This window comes from Pleurodeles waltl, chromosome 4_2 (genome assembly GCF_031143425.1).
Source record: "Pleurodeles waltl isolate 20211129_DDA chromosome 4_2, aPleWal1.hap1.20221129, whole genome shotgun sequence".
In the NCBI taxonomy this organism is placed as follows: Eukaryota; Metazoa; Chordata; class Amphibia; order Caudata; family Salamandridae; genus Pleurodeles; species Pleurodeles waltl.
In genome coordinates this window covers 80,700,522-80,721,079 of record NC_090443.1, presented here as the reverse complement: position 1 = coordinate 80,721,079, position 20,558 = coordinate 80,700,522, and the positions used below count along the sequence as shown (strand labels likewise).

The following is a 20,558-nucleotide window of genomic DNA, read 5'->3' as shown; positions in this document are numbered from 1 at the left end:
ATAGGAACCTGAAAATACAGTACATTAGCATGCAGAACAAAGGAAACACATATTCACATTTTCCAGATCCACTTGTCACACCTAGCCTGTAGAGCGGGAGCAGTTTGTTTAAATTCGGAGCTGGATAACTTCGAATTCAGGGAGAGAGGGCATAAATCGGCGCTAGTAATATGAAAGTTTAATAGACCACACATACAGTGCCAAATCAGTAAGTGTCAGACCAAGCCTCTGTTTCCAAATTTGATATAAAATGGCGGCAGTTTCTTTACGGGCGCCAGGTCAAACCACAGTCCAGATAAACGGCTCTCTCTCGGCAGCGCCATTACTGCACTAACTGATCGGCTCTTTGGGAATCTTATCCCTGTCGGTGCGGGTTAAACTTAAGAATCAAGCGCTGCTTGGATGTCAAAATTGCTTCGTTATCTGATCCTGGTGGTGACGGTCAATCTCTGGCCCCTGATAGGTGCAACCACTTGGGTCAACTTCTGCTTGCAATGACAACTTATTGCAAGGATACAGGATACAGACGGGCAGCGCTCAAGATTCCTCCAGAAAAACAGGCCTGGCTGCTGCCGAGGATGAAGATGACCACCTTAGGCGCTCTCCCAAAAAAATTTCCACCACCCTACGTTGTGAGCACCGACACTGCATTTAAATCTATTATGTGAGAGGCAGATGTGTGCCCACTGTGCTGCAAGCCCGCTCCCTGTCATGAGTCCCCTCTGTAAACGGGTAGCTCTTTCTCCAGCTTAGAAAGTGCTTTGTGCAACTATCTTCCGTTCAGTCTGAAACTACCATCACATAGTTCTTTGCAAACTCTAAAATATATGTTTTTTGCTCACTTACTCATTTCTTCCCCACGATGCGCTTAGTTGGTCCTTTACAAGTGCCAGTTTCGTTCGTTCGTTTATTCAGACCCGGCTTTAGGGCGGTGCGACGCACCGGGTGCTGACCTGAACTGGGGGTCGCTGGCCTCAGGGGGTCGCTGTGTTTGGTAATAAATTAGATTAAACTTGCGAACTAAAAGCACCTGCTGAAAAGTTCCCTGTGCGTCCAGCCTTCAGGACGCAATTAAAATGTCAAGATACCTCTTGTGATTAATGTTCCTGCTAGGGAGAGGGATGGGGGCTTTGTCTAGCGGCAGCTTTGACTCGCCATAAAGTAGCGTAGAGGGTTAATATTCGTGCTGCAAAGAACAGAACAATATTGTATATAGATAGCTGAATGGATTAGTAAAACTAGCCTTACAAGCGCTTTAAAACAAATAAATGTGTGTGAAAAGGGGGGCGGGGGGGGGGCATGGAGGGATGAGGGGCACATTTACCGGGTGGTAGTGAGGGAATCCGAGGAGGTGGTCATGGGGTCGCGGGCGTCAAAAAAAAAAAAAAAAAAAAAAAAAAAAATGTCGCACAGTCGGCCCTGCATTCAGTCGACCAGTGACCACAGCGAGGGAGGCACCGGGAAGATGAACCACACTGGAGTCGCCCCTTCTAAGTCCAGGCGAGGGGTGGCTCTGCCCACGGAGCGCCCAGCACCCTGGCAACCGGCAGTGACGTAACAATGGGGTCACAATGCAGACGGGGGCTGGGCACTTGGACGTCGGCCTTGCAGGCCATGGGAGGCCTAACTAGAGATGAATCAATCTAAAGGCCAGATCTTAACAAACCATGTACATGCCACGGCGAGTACGGTGAGCTCTGTAGCGCGGAGCAGTCAGAATGACCATGAGTTCAAGTTCTTTTGCACAAAACGGCAGATTATTCCCCTGCTATTTCTCCCATAGCGTAAAATGGTTTGACCACTAGTCTGGGCAGGAGTGAAAAGCGGAGGAGGCTGCTGATTGCGTTGGAAGTTTGATAAACACCCTCGTGTGTGAGAGCCCAGATCCATTCTATGTTAATGCCCAGTCTGAGGCATCTTGCCCTGCTTCCCAAGTGTCCAGTGTACAAGTGGCTAAAGCGTGCTGTGCAAGTAGCCACTACTATGAAAGTGTCCTGTAACGTGCTAAAAATATGCTGTTGTCCGTGCCACCCGCATCCGGGATAGCAAGGAAGAGACCCATACGTGTCCACCAGATTAAATAAATGTTGGCCTGGTCATCGAAAACGAGCATCCAACGTTCACAACCAAACGCAGGTGCTCCGCATTTCACTAGTGAGGTGTGAACCAGAGCGAATTGTCCAAATACATGACGCGGATTGCCCAGACCTTTGGCATTACCACGAGCTATTCCACTGGTGTCAACAATGTCACAATTCTGCACGTGCACCATTCTGTGCTCCCAAAGAGGCTTGAGAGGCATGGGCAATAACTGAATTCCATAGAAGGTGTTATTTTAATAGAATTCTTTAATTTCCCAGAATGACTGATAATTCCCCCACCCCAAGGTATGAAATTATCAAGTTTTCTGCATCCAAACCACTCCTGAAACCTGTCCCTTTCACTCTCACTCTCTTACCACATTATTGCACGCCCTATCACACCCTTCCAGGCCAGAGAGATCACTCACCCCATGGCTGGGTCCAAGGCAATGCCCTTGGGGTTGTACAGCTCTAGGTCCAGCAGGGTAACGCAGGTGTCACCATTCTTGTTGCACACGAAGATCCGGTCATCAATGTCGTCCACGAAGTAAAAGTTTCCGGTAAGCCAGTCTATTGCCATCTGCTCCACATCTGTCCACACATGAAAGAGGAAAAGAAGACACAATAGAGAGATCAGGAAGAGCATCCTCATATGTGCGCAGCAACACAACAAAAAGGAAGAGTGGAAAGCAAAAAAAAAAAAAGAAAGTCTTGAAAGACTAACAGTATTAGCGTGGGTAAACCCAGCAACGGATCAAGGTGTGTGCTCCAAAGTATACGAAACATACAAGAGTGCGGGGGCAGGTTTTGCACTGAGCTAGAAATAAGTGCACAGATCAAAGGTTTACACATGCCTTGACTGCGACCTCCTGGGCATCAAATCTCTGAAGGCACCACAAGCAGTATTACTGAGGAGTGGCATCATGTGAAGGTGATGGAGTGGTCAGTGAGACAGCGCAGCATCACATTCTGACGAGAGCCCGAAAGACGCAAATCGAGAGGATTTAAGGGACCAGTTTTTCAACTTCCACAAAATGCCCTCTCCATTGCAGCCCAAATGGGACACTTTTCTGGCTGCACAGGGGTTCTGTTTAGCTTACAAAGCACCGATGAAACTACTTATAGAAGCTAAAGCCAAAGTAAGGATCATGATAGCAGGATTATTTATTTATGGAGTTTTACACAGTGTACATATGGCTTCAAGGCGTTACAACACTCTACATAAGAAATTACAATGTAACAAGAAAAACTGTGTCACCCAAAACAATGAAAACTGCACATGAGAGCAAAAAATGGAGAAAAAAAAAGAAGGGAAGGAAACACGATGAAACATGAACTAACAAGAAACTCTTGCAAAACATCAATTAGATATAATGTCAAATAGTCACAGAAAGGAATACACACAAGGAAACCCCAGAAGGAAAAGATCAGGGAAAAGTGATGGCCTTGAGAAGTAAGTGTGACAGCAGCATGGCGGGGACAGGCAGGATAAGGAAGCAGTGTGGAAGGAGGGTGGAGCCATTTCAACTAGAGTCTGTGGAGAGAGAGTGGGCAGGGAAGAAGGCAAAAGCTAAAAGACAAAGAAGGATAGGCGAGTTGAAGACAGTCTGAGAATGTGCAAGCCATCAACAAGATTAGTTTAACTGGGGCTGGATTTCGGGTCTTTGCAAGAGGTTTCAGCTCAGTCCTGAAGCTAGTCAGTGAGATGGGAGGTTTGGAAGCCTAGAGAGAGAGCTGCAAATTAGAGCTGCACTGCACTAAAAGTAGTGCACCATCGTGCTTCCCCTTCTGAAAGCCAGAGTTGCCAGGAGAGAGGTTTCCTAACTTTGTGAAGATCTGAGCCCACCAGATACTTCCAGCTTCGATGCCAGGTCCCAAGTGTTAGTCAGGTGTAGAACCTTATGGGTGATGTAAAGTGAACTGACACGTGTGCCGCTGCTGTCAGTGGCGGGGGAAGAACTTTAGGAAGCGAGATCAAAGAAAGTTACCATAGTCAATCAATGACAACACAAGGTACTGGAGAAGAGTCATCAGTTTTTGTCCTGGGTTAAACTGACAAATCAACCAAAGAGATTGCAGCTAAAAGCACACACTCTTGCCCACATGGGGAAAACCGTAGGTGTGAAGCATGTGACGAAGAGCTGCACACATGAAACACATGATGCAGCAACAATAGCAGGAATATGTTACATGACTCTGTGCAGGATCAGCCGTAAAGTGTCTGGATGTCACCTTAAGTGGTCATTAGGTGATGGCAGATAAAAAACGTAACATTGGTATAATGGTTGTGGAGCCGGGGTGGTTACAGACGCTGGGTAAAGGAAAGAGGTGGATTTTCAGCGCTGCATGGAAGCACCCCCAGTAGTTTCATGAGCCACAGAATGAAAACCAAATCAAGGAAAGAAGAAGATAAGTTAGAGGAATGCCCTAGCTTGCTACAGCACCTCGATCTGGGGTGGATATGGGGCGGGTAACGCTTTGCGATGAAGCACTGGGACCCTGGGGCACAGAGCTCTTCTGAGCGTTGGAAAGATGGACAGCAATTCATGTAGCCTGCAAGACAAAAGGAACTCATGCTCAACTTAGGGCGCAACTTTACAATAGGTGGGTGTGCAGGAGACAAAATGGCAGTGAACTACAATAATGAAGCAGGGTGACTAGGGTGCGTTACCAGTGCTGTATTAGGATGGACACAGGAGAGAAACATAACTGAAGTCCCAGTGCTAAGCAACAGGAGAAGCGGGTAAGACGGATATGCATCTTCCGACCCCAGTTTGAGCTCGGGATAACCAGAGAGGCGCTGGAAAGGGAGGCTGCAGAGTTCCAGCAATGAGCAGAACAGACGGCTGCGGCTCAGGAGTCAGATGCAACTGCAAGGTTGGGTGTGGGTCCCCAGCGCTGCAATGGCAGGGTCGCTGCAGCTCAGGCCCGGAATGCCTCAGAGCCCTGAACGGGATCCACTGGTAGAGGTGTGTCAGGATCTCAGGACTGCAGTAGCGCTGGCGCTGCTGCCCCAGGGGAGGTGCACTGGTTGAGCTGTGTCTGGGTCCCCATGATGGAATGGCACGTAACAGCGGGACCTGCAGATCCAGACTGGCGTGCTTTAACAAAGCTGGATTGGTGCAAGTATTGTAAAAGCATGAGTGCTGCAGATCTGGCAGGTGAAAGACTGCTAGTGCTGTGTGTGGGTTCGAGCAGTAGAATGTCATGGAGTGCTGCAGACCTGGCCTGAGTTGAATTGATGGTGCTGTGTGTGGGCCTTGTTATTAGAATAGGAGGAGGCTGTAGATCCAAGTTAAGATGCATTGACTGAGCTGTACTGGTGCGAGTACCGAACAGAAGGTGATATGGTACCAGAATATCATTGACAAAATAATTTGCAGTATATAATTAATAAATATATATATATATATATATATATATATACACACACACACACGGCAAGTTATTTTGTCAACGATATTCTGGTACCATATCACCTGCTGTTCAGTATATACACACATATATATATATATATATATATATATATATATATATATATATATATTTAACCATTTATTTAATTGTTATTAGCCTATCCGGCCTTAACAATAATCACACAATAGATTCAATCCCTCGAACTCAATAAAAATCACATTAAATAAAACATCTCAATAAAAGGAACTATGCTTGAATTTTTGATTTAACATGTGCCAAAATGTATCCAATTTACCATGCATTATCGTAAAACCTGATTTGACCATAATTTACATAAAAACTTAACTTATTCTAGAAAAACATAATGAGTCTAATATTTAAAATGTCTTATTATGGGACGAGTCATTTGGGGCCTTGCGTTGCCTTCCAGCCATTTAATAAAAGCCCGAGGCCTAACCCAGTTTACACTACCCTGCACCGATTTCCCAAGCTAAATAGGTACGGGATAACATAGGCTATTGTGCCTGTGCCAACTGTAGGTGCATTGATAGACGTAATTTCCATGCTTCCAAGATATAGGTTGAGACCTTTGTCACAATGTATTTCTCATCTGAACGCATACATAGCGCTTCCGCCTCCTTGCACTTCCTAACTCCGGAAGTTCTGAAAAGTGGGCGAAGGTACAATTTACGGAGTCTGAGCGTAAAGTGGCATAGTAAAAGGAAGTGGGAAAGTGTTTCCGGACCACCATGAAGGCATGGACAACATTCTAAACTACTCGGAGGAGCGGATTGCCATCTGTTGACCACCGCTGTCACTGGTAGTGTGCCCATACGGAATTTAAAGTAGAGAGCCCTTTTTTCCTCCGGATAAATACTGTCTATGAATGATGCTGGTTTAAGCTCTTGGTTAAACAAAATATACCGCTTGAATAAAGGGCTAAATGACTCGCACATAATCTCTGTCTTTCGCTCCCAATATGCCTTTTTTATGACAGCTAGACTAGGCCTTCCGATTTTTTCTGGATGGAGCCAAAAGTCATCCTGGCCGATAGCAGCCAGGATAGTTGAGATATGTTTGAACCAGGGCAGTTTCCGATGGTTTTGCAGCTTCATGATATCCTTAAGTACGTCTCTGAATGGTTTAAGAGCCTCTTTTGTCCAAATACGGATCCAGTATCTTACTGGAGCCAGAGCGATGTAGTCCTCAACCTTTCTCATCTGTAGATCAATTCTTATTGCGTTCATTGGTGTAGCATTACCTAGACAAAGTAATTGGCGTAAAAATTTGTTCTCGGTTACTTGTATTGATGGAATCTTTCTGAATCCCCAGATCTCTGCGCTGTAAAGTGCTGCGGCTCTTGCTTTTGTTTTGTATGCAAGCAGTGCAGAGCTCACGGAGTGATTGCCTGTAGCCTTGGCAAATCTGAGTACTGCTCCGGCTTGTTGGGCCAAGGAAATTCTGCTTTTGTAGATTTGTGGTTTCCATGTCTGTTTTTCATCTAATCTGCAGCCCAGGTAATCATAGGTGGCCACTCGGGCCAGAGGCTTATTATTTACCCTAAAAGTCGATTGCAACGTCTGTTTTTGGTTGAGAATCATAAACTTTGTTTTCCCCTCATTGATTACCATGCTCCTTGAGGTACAGAAAGATTCGAAGCCCCTAAGTAGACCATGCATTGCTATCTCTGTTCTTGCCAGTAATACGGCGTCATCAGCAAAGAGCAAGATAGGTATACTTTCATTGGCTAGTTTCGGCACGTCCAGATTTAATTCCTTCAAAACTTGACTTACTTTATTTATATAACAATTGAATAAGGTTGGGGCCAAAACACAGCCTTGTTTTACACCTCGCTCAATTGGAATTTTGGCCGTATAATCATTTCTCGTAGAATATCTGACCCTGGCAGTGTTTCCTGTATGCAATAGAATTAACAGCCTTAAGATTTTTCCCTGTATGCCCATGTCCGACAATAGCTGCCATAATGTTTGGCGATTTACGCTGTCGAAGGCTGTTTGGAGATCCACAAAGACCAGGTATAATGGACTGTTTTTAAGGGTGGCGTATTTAGCACAGATCATGTTTAGCTTAAAAAGTTGATCTGTTGTACTTTGGCCTCTCCTAAAACCAGCTTGGTGTGTTGATATTAAATCTCCGTCCTCTAGCCATTGGTCTAGACGCGACTGAATCAATTTGGCAAAGATCTTTCCAACACTATCAAGCAGTGAGATAGGTCTATAATTGCTCACCATGTCCCGAGGCCCTTTTTTGTGAATTGGAACGATTATTGATTCCTTCCAAGAAGGAGGGATTGCCTCATAATGCCAAACACCGTTGAATAGACGGGCTAGAGCAGGTAACCATAACGTTAGCTGGTTACGGTAAGCATCTGAAGGGATGCCATCTGGGCCTGCAGCCTTATGCGGCTTTTGAAGGAGGATGACTTGTTTAATCTCTTTTTCACTGAATTCCGGTATTAACTTCATTGCACGTGGAATGACGTGGGCTACTTGCGTGGAATTTGTGCTGGAAAATTCGTTAGAGACTAGTGCATTCTGGATTCCGTTTACCGATCTAAAAAGACAATTTGAAGATGCTGCGTGGGTCTTTTGAAGAGGAAATACTTTGCTTAATCTTTGATTTCTGCCTCCCAGCCCTTGAGTGAGGATGTTTGGGTTAGTGGTCATCCCTGGTTCTGTCTTGGCCACTTCCTGATACAAGGCAGTAAAGTGCTTTACCCAAAGTTGAGGGTTAATATTCAGTTCTAGGTTTTTCGGGGGGCCTTCGCATCCCCACCTGACTATCTCCCAAAACTTTTTGGGGTTCCCTGCCGTTATTGCTTGCAGTAAAGTTTTCCAAAGTTTATGTGGAAATATCTTCCTTTTGTATCTTAATAATTTTTTGTACTGTTGCCTACATCCATGAAAATGTTGCTCGTTGGAATCATTCAAGTGCCGGTTCTTCAGTGCTTGTGATAAGGTCTTTTTTAGCTTTAAACACTCTTCATCGAACCAGCCCTCCATCATTTTAGGATTGATTTGAGGATGCTTGATCTTTTCCTTTTTTGTTTGCAGTAGCAGATTATTAAAGTTATGCAGGAGGGGTATAGCGTCATTATCTGATGGGTTTAAGAACGTGCTAAGTAATGACAACCAGGTTTGGCTGGGAACACTCATATAAGGTTCATCCTCATTTGACCTTAATATGTTTTTCCTGTTTGGTCTCATAGTTATTGTTAGGCTATTTCCGTTGAATGGAGACTCCGCCTTCCCTGGGCTCGCGTCCGGATGGACTGTCTCCATTAGCAGTGGGTCGTGATCACTCTCGATTCTGTCCCTTATTTCCATATCGATGACATAATGCCAGGCTTCGATGTTTATTGCCATATAGTCAATTATGCTTTGCCTTTTTCCAGTTCGAAAGGTAGATTTAAAGGTTTTATCTGACTTTGTTCTCCCATTTAATGTGCGAAGTCCTCCTTATATTAATGCTTCAAAGATTAATTCTCCTTTCTTGGAGTCATTACAGCGTTGGATAAGAGGCGTTGGGATATTCCAAGCATAATCTTCCTCTGCTACTTGTTCGTCCCAGAGGATAGAATGAGGTTTAGTGTTGAAGTCACCACATATCAATAAAAAGGTTTTACAAGGTTGGAGAGAGCGATTGTTCGTGTGGCCTGGTACTGGGTTCCTCCGATCCATGGTTCTTTTGTTTAGGATATGTTCTTTAAGGAGCCGCACCCCTGGCATAACTTGAGCCCGGCTGATAGGTGGGAAGTACACATTTACTATTTCGAGTGACCATTCCTCGTATTTGACTGCGAGCGTCTGGATTCCCTTGCTTTGTACGGTGTGAGTTACTACGGAGTTCCTCAGTAATGAAGTTCTAATCCAAATACTCAGACCTCCCGAGGGTCTTCCTTTTTTTTGCTTGATTGCAGGTGAGTGGAAGGTGACGAACCCGTCTAGGTCAATAGCATGAGTAGACCAAGTTTCTTGGAAGCAGCTGATGTCTTGTTTTTTAATAAATTCAACCCAGTCTTTATCTTCCATTTTGTTTTTTAAACCTGCTATGTTCCAGCTTAGAATTTTTAATATGGGACTGATTTTATTTTTTATGTTTGAGTTATCCATTTTTTGCTACGAGCTTTTAAATGATTGCTCTTTGCAATTCTGTAACTGTGGGGGATTACCCCTACTGTTTCTAGGGGAATTAGCTACCAGGCGGAACCTCATATTACTCAAGTTTGTTCGTTCAGGGAGTTATTGTTTGGAGCTGATTGCTCCCTGAAGTATCGAGCCAGAATTGCCTTTTGCCTCTTGCCTACGCATCATGTTTCGGTCTGTAGCTTTTTCAAGAAGTATTGTTGGATATAGTTCTATTTGTGGAGTAGCAATGGATATTCCCCAGGTCTTCATCGTGTTTGAACATTTTAAGATCTGTTCTGCTATCCAAGGTGAGGCCCAGACTGTTTCTGTTGATTCCCCGTTCTCTAATTCTTTTTTTGGTATGAATCTTACTGAAAGGAGATCTTTAGTTGTTACATTCTGTAAGGCTGGCAGGGAGTTGACAAGACATAAGATGTTAGACCTGTTCAGGATGTCGTGACTTCCTCTTGAGGAGTACTCAGGCATGAACAAGATCGTGGCTTTGGGCTTTTTAGTTGTTTCAGACCGGATCACAGTGTGCCCGCCACCTTCCTGCGACAGTCTTCCTTGGAGTTGGGTGTTCTCATTTTGTCTGTCTTGAGTGGTAGCTGCACGACTAGTAGGTGTTCGATTTACCTGGCCTTTTTCCCTCCCCAGTTTCACTTCTTTGTTCCTTTGTTCTTCGTAGGGTTGCCTTTTTGGAGGCCAATTGTCCCTTTTTCCTTTGATTTCATTGGTTTCCAGGTCCAGAGCTGGGCGCGATGGTGCAAGCGAATCAGTGATCCACCCAGGCTGGTTGCTGAGATTATAATTCCAGGGCTGCCCTGAGAACAATATTTTGCCTTTGTCCGGGGTGCGGGAACTGGAGCTGTTGTGTTGTCCACGCACATGGTTGTTCTTATACTTTGTTCGTTTCGTATATACTCTGGGGTCTCTGCCCTACTATTTTCGCCTTTGCTATTATCTTGTTCTGCCCCCTCACTAATGGAGTTCGGAGGCTGCTGGCATTTTCCGTAGTGGTCTTCTACTATGTTTGAGTAGTGTACCTGAACTAAATGTTCAGTTTTTGTAGCTGGGAGGTGCTTATCGATACAAATGCTAGGTTTGGATGTTCCTGGGCTCCATTTGGGTTGTTCGGTGGCTGGAGGATCATTTACCTCGTTTATCCCATGATTTGTTCCAGGGTCTTTTCCGGACCACCTTTCTTTGTCTAAGTCATGCCCAGATGCTTGGTGTCCCCTGGGGCCAGTGGGTATGCGGTTTATATGGGAATGGTGAGTGCAACTTTTGTCGCACAATAATATATATATATAAAAAAACCCAGAAAATCTGCACCCAATGGGGTGATATTATTGCAAACGATATTTAGGGCAAGATATTTATGTCAGATGATATCCTAGGAGCGACATTCGGACACGCAGCTCAGCGTGGGTGCTGCGGAGCCGAGGGGGCATCGGCAGTGCGGTTGTTAGGTACATGAGGAAGAGGGGCCTGGTGCACCTCAGGAGTGAGGTGCACTGGGAGAGTTGTGTGTTGGTCCGAGGCACAGAGTAAAAAGATTCGGGCCTTGTCACTGGGTAGAGCTGTGGGGCCCTTGAGATGAAAGATGACGTTAAACCAGGAATATGGCAGATAATGTTCAGAGCTGGCGTTGCCAGACCCGCCGAGGTAAAGACGCAGGGGCAGTACTGGGGAATCTCAGCGTGCATCCCAGAGGGTGGGACATTCCTAGAGCCGTGTACCCCAAGGTCCGCCCGTGTGTGTTTTACCTTCACAATGACTTCCAGTGTACAAACGGTCGCCAAAGAATGGGAACATAAAAAAAAATAGAAACACACACATTTGGGCCTTCTCCGCCCAGCTGGCTTTGCTTTGCTTATGTTTTGGCATACATTAATCCTTGTTTAAAAAAAAAACAATAAAACACGAAATCAGTTGGAATGAACAAACAATTCTTTGAACGTTCCAACTCCAACACAACCCCTGAAAAATATACTAACAAGACAAACATTCCGGATATTTACATGACCCCTTCCGATTTCAAAATATCTGGCTTCTGAAATGAACCTTAACGTAGCTCTTGTGAAATACTTGGGTTTTTTTCAAACATGTTCTAACAACCAGAAAAACAAATAAAGAAGGGCCAACGTCAAAAGAGCAAATAAAAAAAACACATGCTTTGACTGCAGAAAGCAGGATGATTTTGAAAGGTAAACAATCGGTTACATATAGCGGGGAATATAGAGGGATTTGCCGGTCGTTTTGAGAATTTTTGGGCCCAAAGGCAAGACATATTTTGGGACCCCCTATCTTTAACAACGTGTAACCCACTTTTGTGCTAACAGAGGCCTGCATGATGCCACACAAACGTCTGGAAACCGGTTTAGCACAAAAACAGTGAAATGTCTTTCTGAGGACCCAAAAAGTCCTTATAATGACTCTAGGCAAAGATACAGTGGTAGAGCTAGGCAGAGACAAGAAGAGGGGTTCCAGTGTACAAATTAACAAGTAAGTTACCTTTGGTAACAAATTATCTGGTAAAGAGATATTCTAGTTGCAGATTCCATCCTTTAGAATTTTCCCCTGGCATCAGACTGGATTTAGAGATTTTTCTTTAAGCAATACCTTGCGTCGGTGGACTCTGTGTCAGTCGTTGGCATTGTGGTCGCCGTGATGATGTTGCGGTCGTATATAGGCACGCTGACGTCAATTATTTTCTTTCTGCGCCTGTCTACACACAGATCTGGAGAAGAGCTACCCTTAGTTGCTTTTTATTGACGTTTTGACCTTTTTGCCGAAGTTTTTGACCTACTTGGTGTAACAAGATGTCTTCCAACAAGACTGGATTCCAGTCGTGTGACTCCTGTCACCCCGTGATGTCAGTGATGGACGCTCTAGGTCTCCGTCCTCGGAGCCTGCTTCTGGGTCGGCTCTACACCTCCTCGAGTTTCTGGAAGCCACCTCTGACCAACGTAAAGACTTTTACAAGACACAGTGCCTCATTTTTGGGCAGTCTCACTTTCCTGTGGTACCTTTGAGCCCAGTAGGGTCAGAGGGGGGGCCCCGCGGGTTCCGCGCTGGCTGCTTTGGCCTCGGCTCCGGTGGGCACCCCAGGATTCATTACCGGATATTGCCGGTTGCTCCATTGCGACCTTCCCTGATAAGGATGTCAACGATTCGGGCGCTGGTTGCGCCCATGATTGAGGCTGATCCCATACTGATTCCCGACTCCAACCTGGAGCCAGAACAACATCGCACTACGCCGATTCAGTCTTCAACGGGAACTTTGCTTCCCAGGTTGGATCCTGACCCTTATGCTTGTGGGTACAGGTACAGTTAAGAGTATGGAGGGGACGCTGCACCCTTTAGAATTCCAGCTAGAAGATCCCAAAATAAATTGGGCTCAGGCATTAGGTGAAGCCAGTGGACTTGACTCCTCCCCTGACTCTGGCATGCTTTCTTCCCCTACCGCGGCTAGGGAGGAGGAAGCCTCTTATTCAGTGGAGGTGAGAAGAGTGGCTGAGGTCCTGGGCCTTCGGTGGCTGTCAGGACTAACCTCCTGACTGAGGTGCTTCAGCCAAGGGTTTCTACATCTGAACTCCTTTTGCCCTTTACTGAAGCCCTCAGTAATGTGCTGCGGGGACATGGTCTAAACCAAACACAAGGGCTCAACAACAAATCTCTGGATCCAGTCAGATGCCTGGGGAAAATTATAAGGTGAGGAATCTGCAACTAGAAGTCTATATCAGATAGATGTGAACTAGAGAGAGACAAAGTTCATTTTCTCAGGGGGGGCTCTGACATTGGGGCCCCTGAGCAATTGCCCACTTTGTCCATGCCTTAAAACTTATCTAGATTTACCTCAGTATGAGGCCCATCAGAGCCAGCTCAATCAAAGACACACAGCCTATCAATTAGAAACAGACAGACTGGCTTTGGAAGCGTTTTTTGACACTCAAGCTCAATATGTAAGCAGAATCATTACATGCCAAGTTTTAAGACTGCCAACTGGCCATTTTCTTCTTACTGGCATGACCATTTTTTGATATCACGGCCGGTAAAACAAGGAAAAAAAAATCACTTAAAGCCGTCTTTTTTTGCCCTTATCAGTACATAGTTTACCCATCAATTTTAAAATGTGTTCTAGATCGCGTTATTGATTCGCTGATTGATAACTGAAGTGAACAAAGACAGAGTGACCATGTTAAAAATGAATACAGACTATTTTCCATTAAGTTTTATTTAAGTATCACGTCTGGGCCTTTGCAGAATTCTATGACAATACATGGCAGGCATTTGTTCTTTGGAAAAAGTGGTAACTCTAGCCATGTACAAATGTTAGGTGTACAGTATCTCTTGCTGTAATTACACCAAAAACATGTATTTGGCACTTAGCTGTAAGTGTCTAGAACTAATGAAACGAAATCATTTTCGCAACTTTAGAAGAATGACATTAAAAGCAAGCATTGGCAACACCAATAGGTTTGGAGTTGGGCACTAGCCAATCTTCGTTGCTAGTGCTTGTTTTATTTGTTACTTAGATTTTGTTAGACTTTATTGTTAAGGGAACTGTCAGATTCTCACTGTAGGAAGGTGCCCCTTTTTGACATTGGTCACCCTCAACATTTTCCCCACTGGTACTGAGGTTTTTTTGACTGAGGTGCACTGGGTTCCTGCTAAGAAAGACCCCAGTGCCAGTGCTCTTTTCTCAAAAACAAGTAACATGGTGTGCAATTGGAACACTCCTTCAACCAAGCAAGTCCCTTTTAAGTGGTACACCTGGTACTTAGGGCCTGGGTAGAGGAGAGGGTCTCTAAGGGCTGAAGCACAGATTGTGCAACCCTCAGGGTCCTCCCTAAAAATGAAAAACACGCAGCTGCCATTGCAGTCTTCGAGCCCCGGTGCAAACCAGAAGAAAACATAACATGGCACATGTCCCCATTACTGCCACTCAGTATATGCAAGTCATTCCTAAGACAACCCTAAGAGCCCTAAGGCAGGGTGCAGTACCCTTACTGCGTGGCCATATTTGCATGGGATATGGTCCTGTGATGTTCAGCCCAATTGCTGAGCATTGCAATTGAACGGGAAGCCATTTTAAGGTATGTGCTGGACACTCAACACTAGTGGCCCAGTCACATAATGGCTTCACCAAACCCTAGGTGTATGCTATCAAACATATCGTCTAGATAAGTCTGGGCTGATAACAGCCGCGGATTTATTCGGACATGCAACCAGTGGGTACCTTAGATGTGGCCCCTGAACCCCATTAATCTCTTGGTGTGCTGACTGACGAGTTTAGTCCAGTCTGCCACCACCAGACACGTGTCTGATCCCCTGGAGGTGAGAGCCTGCACTGTCAGATGTCAGAAACAATGCTTGCTCTAGAGAGGGGTGTTACCACCCACTCCAGCAGGATTTCTAGCAGATTTGCCTTCTTTGGTATGCGCACCCCCGGCTTCCCAAGTCCGGGGTATAGCCACCCCCCACCCTGAGGCCCATTTGGCACCAGTACAGGCAGGAAAATTAGCTAGTCAGTAGGCGTGTACAGTAGGCGCGTACCACCCCTGGGCTAACCACACCCCTAAGGTGGGCTACCTGAGGTAGACACTCAAAGAAGGGTTCCACTATCTTGTTTTTGATCTGAACTGGGCCTTCGGGGATATTAGATATGCACACATTCCACAGGAAGTGGTCATAATGTGGTGAAGGCACGCCCACGGGTAAGTAGCCCATTGGCTACTATCCTACACACCCCTAAAACACTCCTCTAAATTCAATAATTAGAGTGCTCCCGGGCACCAGAAGACAGAATCACCTGACAACAAGAAGAAGACACACAAAAGAAGGAAGAGCAAGAACTGCGGACACCTGATAAATCTTTGGCCTGAAACCCTGCCTGCTTACCTGCTGCCATCCCGACAATCATTACATCACGACTCGTCCTGCAGGTGCGGGGACTACAAACGCCTGGGAGGTTCACCAGCACTTCACCAGCCTGTCACCATTTTCCTTGGAGAGGAGGAGCCACTTCCCCAGTTCTTGCAGGCACCAATCACATGTCCGGTTTACATGCCTGCTGACCCCGCAGGTTCACCATTGCCGCATCTGTCTATGAGGTCCCTGTGCTTCAAGAAGTCAGTCCTCTCTCCACCAAGTGAGAAGACTCAAGGATCCATCGAAGCTGGGCTGCAACAACCCCTGGGGTACTGGACCCCTTATACCAACCAAAGCTTGTTCAAGCCCACCACTCCAACATCAGAACTGAAGACCTGCCGGCGAGGGGCGTCAGCATCGCAAAGGACAGCCTTCTCAGTCGTCCATTTGCCTTGTTCTGTCTCTCCTTCTGCAGGTCACCCAAAGAACTGTGTCAGCCTTGATGCAGGAGCACCACTGCTAAGGATCCACTGCACCCAAGCACCCCGGGTCCATGACTTCCAATTGTGTCCCCCTGCTCTCCGGATGCCCACCGACCAAGCCCCCTTATTGGGAGCTCCCGGACTTGCCCCCCCCACGCATTCTCTTTCCAGGTGGCCCCCCTCATCGCCAAGTGTTTGGTGAGCAGGACCCTGATACGAGCAACATCACTGCACCGGGACGCTCCTGGACAGGTAAACCTGAACTGCTGGTCTTGTCCGTAACTTTGCACTCCTAGCACCCTTCCTCCTACAGGGGATTCAGAGAACTGAGTGTAAGGAATCCTATGCAGGCACAATACTCTGAATACGCTGTGGAAAAACGCATTTTTCTCCAAAAGTGTTACTTGCAAATCATTCTAAGAACTGCAGCAGTATTTTTTTTCAGCAAATATTCTGGTGTTTACATATAACCACATATTAACAATTTTTCTAACCAATTGGTCTTGAGTTGCTTCTTGAGTGTGTCTTGTTTATTAACTCCACGTTCAACAATTAGCACTATCCTCTGATAAGCCTAACTGTTCGCCCACACTACCTCAAAAGAGAGCTTTTGGGATTATCATGTTTAACCCTGGAAACCAATAAGGGTCGCCCTGGACTATTTGCATAGTGCCCCCCTTACATTGGGTCACTGCATATGTAAGCCAGCTTCCTACACTCACCAGTGAATAAAAACAAATTTATTTTTTGGTCTCAAAGCACACATTACAATAGTAATCCCTGGCTCTTAGGGGAATTACTTTGTGTACGGATGTCCTCCTTGTAAAAGGGCAGAATGCTGTCACTCATGGTGAAGTTAGCCAATGGCTGAAGAGGGCAAATCCATTGCTCCAACCTCTGTGCTGCAGTGAGGTGAAGAAAACGTTGAAAGATCCAATGATAAACCAATCAGTGATGACAACAAGCTGAAAGCCTCTAAATCTAAGTATAGTAAGTGTATAATCTTAGTACAATGAAAACGTTTTGGCTAACCTTAGTCTTAAAAATTGCAAGTGCATAAACTTATGATTTGTAGCAGGTTACATGTAGCTTTTTGATTCGTGTGCATAACTCACTGAGCTATAATACTCTGATTGTACCTTGGGACCTTAAGTAACACAAGGATCTCTGAAATCAAGGCATTAACCCCTGACTTTTCCTACATGAAACACAAATCTGCCTACATGTAATGCTCTCAAATAAGCACTTTACTGATCTGTGCTCTTTTATGGTGCTTTTCACCTGTTTAGAGAATGCATACACATCTCTCCAACAAGTACATAAACTACCAGAGTTAACACATCTTTGCTGTATCTTGCAAGTTTCTGGATAAACACAGATCTCTGCAGCAGGCACCTTAAAAAAAAGGTACTTTCTGGGATGTCTTCCCCCAGCTTAAAAATATGGAAGCCACAAAATAAGAAAGAAAAGAAGACCTGGGTAATAGTCATGAAGACATTTTCTGCCTGACCTGCGAGAATGGAAGAGACTGAACCAGCAGCAGGAAGACCAGCATCACCAGCAGGACTAGAACCATCAGTATTATCAGAAGGATAAGCAAGATCAATACTAGGAGAACCAAAAGGACCGAAAGACAAGCTCCATGGACTTAAGTCAGAAGGACCAACACCATGGCGACAGACACCAGGAGTATCACAGGATCAGGGAACAGTGGCCAATGGGGGCCAGCACCAGAAAGGTTGGCATCAGGAGGACTAAGTTTAAGAGGACGACAAACAGTGCCAGGCCTAGGAGAGGCAGGAACAGGGCCAGGGCACAAGGACAGAAAATAGGACCAGGGCCTGGATGGCCACCAGAAGAAAAATCATGACCAGGAGGACTAAAGGGATCAGGAAAAACAGGACAACAAAGACTAGGAGAACCATAACCGGAGGAACCAGGAACATACCTTGGAAGAGGCCAAAGACCAGGAGGACCAGAACTTGGAAGAACCAGAGGGTCAGGACAAAGAAGACCAAAAGAACATGGATGATCAGGACTAGGAAGGCCATGGCCAAAAGGACTGTTAAGGACCAGGAGGAGAACCAAGAAAGTGAACAACGTGATCAAAATAAGGAGGTCTGGGAGAGTACCAGGTATACCATCAGGAGGAGAAGCTGGACCAAGGTTCTGATCAGGAGGTGGAGGACCCGGACAAGGCACAGTAGCCTTAGCAGGAGGGGAATAATCAAGGCCCAGGGACGTGGATCAGAAGGTCAAGACCAGGATGACGAGGATCAAAAGTAGGAGGAACAGGAACAGGGCACAAATGAAGGGCAGAAGGAAAGCAAAGAGCAAGAGGACAACCAGAAAGAAAAGGAGGATGATGAGGAGGAGCAGAAGGACTAGGGGTGGAATGGAGGCCAGTGAGGCAGGAAGAAAGGGAGGAAGCTGCTACTTTAGGCCACATGTGCAAGGTAATGCTCATAGTTATCGAGGTCACACCTCTTAGAAATGATTTTAGGAACGTTTTAGGCCACAGATCCTTCAGAGACTACCCCCCCCCCCTCCCCACACACACACATTTTTTTGACCCACTTAAAGCAGCACTTAACACCCTCTGCTACCTTACAATGCGGTTTGTTTGCCACCAAGTAAGTAAATCATAACAGCTCTATGACTACATTTTTCCTTGTTGCTATTTTCTTTGGGACAGAGACTTGCAAAAATAATACACAGACTATCTGTCCACCGTCTCAGTTCTTTATGAAGCTGCACCTCGTGACTCCATCCTTTTCTGCTGTACCCAATTTCTGGGATCCCAGAGAAAAAAAGGGTCTCCATTTCCTATAATGTTTGCAACACATGCACTTTAACTAACAGTGACATGAGACCCAGCCAAGGCGAGACCACAAACTATTTCATGCAATGCAGCCTCCCAGTGGCATCTATTGCACTTGAATAATGAGATCAACATGCCTAAAAAGAAATAATAGCCATTCTGTTACAACTGCATGTCAGTCCAAGTTTTAAAAAATAAAACGAAAAACCTGTCAGCAGTCCCCAATTTTTCTACTAATTTTCATTTTTGAAGGTTATTCTTTTATCGACTTTAAAGTTCGACTTTAACAATCATCAGGAAGACCCAAACCTTCGTCGACAAAAGAAAACCTCAGTAAAAGGACATCTTCATGTCGAAAGCTCAAGCCTTTCTTGATAAGACCCAAGTCTTCAGCTCTGAAAAATCATGTTTGAAAAGGCTTGAGCTCAGGTGTTTATCAGAAAAAAAAAGAGAAACCTTCACCGTAAAGAGCGAATACTTTTACAGTGGGGGAAAAAAAAATATCACAGACTCGAGCCTTAACCACTGAGAGCATGTATTCATAGGGAAAACCCAAAAGATCATCAAGAAAACCAAACTGTCATCGCAAAGAGCCAAGCCCTAAACGTGGAAAAACAGTTTAAGGCAACAGCACATGTTCATCTAGGACAGACAAGCCCAGCCTTCAATGTGGACAGTCAAACCTTTACCAAGGAAAGCTCAAGTATTCATCAGAGTATGAAGCCTTCGTCACGAAGAGCCAAGTCCACCACAGACAGCATATTTTCAGAAGGAAAGCCCAAGCCATTACAAAGTGCCAAGCTTTCATATGAGGCAGAAGGATGCAGAAACAGCTCATGGGGTACAATATGTTATTAGCAATGCCGCAAGCCACTGGTTGGAAGAGGAAGAACAGAGGAAAGCAATTATTTTAAGTGGGCTGGCCAAAAGCCCACTGTAAGCAGATGTTAAATTATTACATACAATAGGCCGACCAACTACAGACAACTAAAACGGCCTGTAGAGAACTACAATACCAATCAGCCTGTTTAAGAAGATTCTTGGGGATCCATAGCTCCCAGTGATATATTAAAACACTCCAAATTAATTTTGTCAGGCTTTTTGTCTCCTAATTTAGGAAGCACGAATCACCACTTGCCGTATCCTGATTCCAGCTGCTTCTAATCCTACCAAGACATGAATGTGTTCAAACATCTGGATGCCCATCATCAGCCTGTGGTGACCTTAGCAGCTGGCACTGGTGCACGCTAAGCTCCATTTGCTTGGGTTGGAGGGAGGTATTTATTGCTGGTACTCATGTAGAACCTGCACGTGAGATTTGACCACTGCTGCTTACGTTCTACTTTTCGCTGTGTGAGGGGCGCTTTCGCTGCTCCAACCCACGCTGTCCCTGCTCTGTGCGTGAAGGATGCCTTCATGGCGACTGCAGAAGTTGTGCCCATTTCCCTGCAGTGAGCTTGCACTGCTATGGTCCAACCGTTGCCCATTCTGTGCACGAGGAAGCGTGCACTTCTGAGGGACCTCCCCCTCCGGAACTTATTTTTCGTCATCATACTATGGCCCACAGAAAGAGGATGGAAAAAACACAAAAGGAGGGAAGGGGGAGGAAAAGAGAGGAAACCAATGACAAAGGGAGAAACCGAGATTGTAGTACTGGAAAAGAGCGAAACAGAGCAGTAGGGAGCGTCTGGTGGCGGAAGGGAGAGGCGCGAGGTGTTATCAAGACTATGTG

The 20,558-nt window shown here is 45.5% G+C and overlaps 1 protein-coding gene across 2 annotated transcripts in view; it reads right to left on the bottom strand.

Moving 5' to 3' along the window:
* Window positions 1-20,558, bottom strand: part of LRP1 (LDL receptor related protein 1) — a 1,410,884-nt gene that overhangs the window by 1,177,466 nt on the left and 212,860 nt on the right. For both annotated transcript variants that reach the window (XM_069230782.1, XM_069230783.1), the window contains exon 7: window positions 2,510-2,672. In XM_069230782.1, the coding sequence (XP_069086883.1) occupies window positions 2,510-2,672 (163 nt within the window). The remainder of the gene's footprint in view (window positions 1-2,509; window positions 2,673-20,558) is intronic.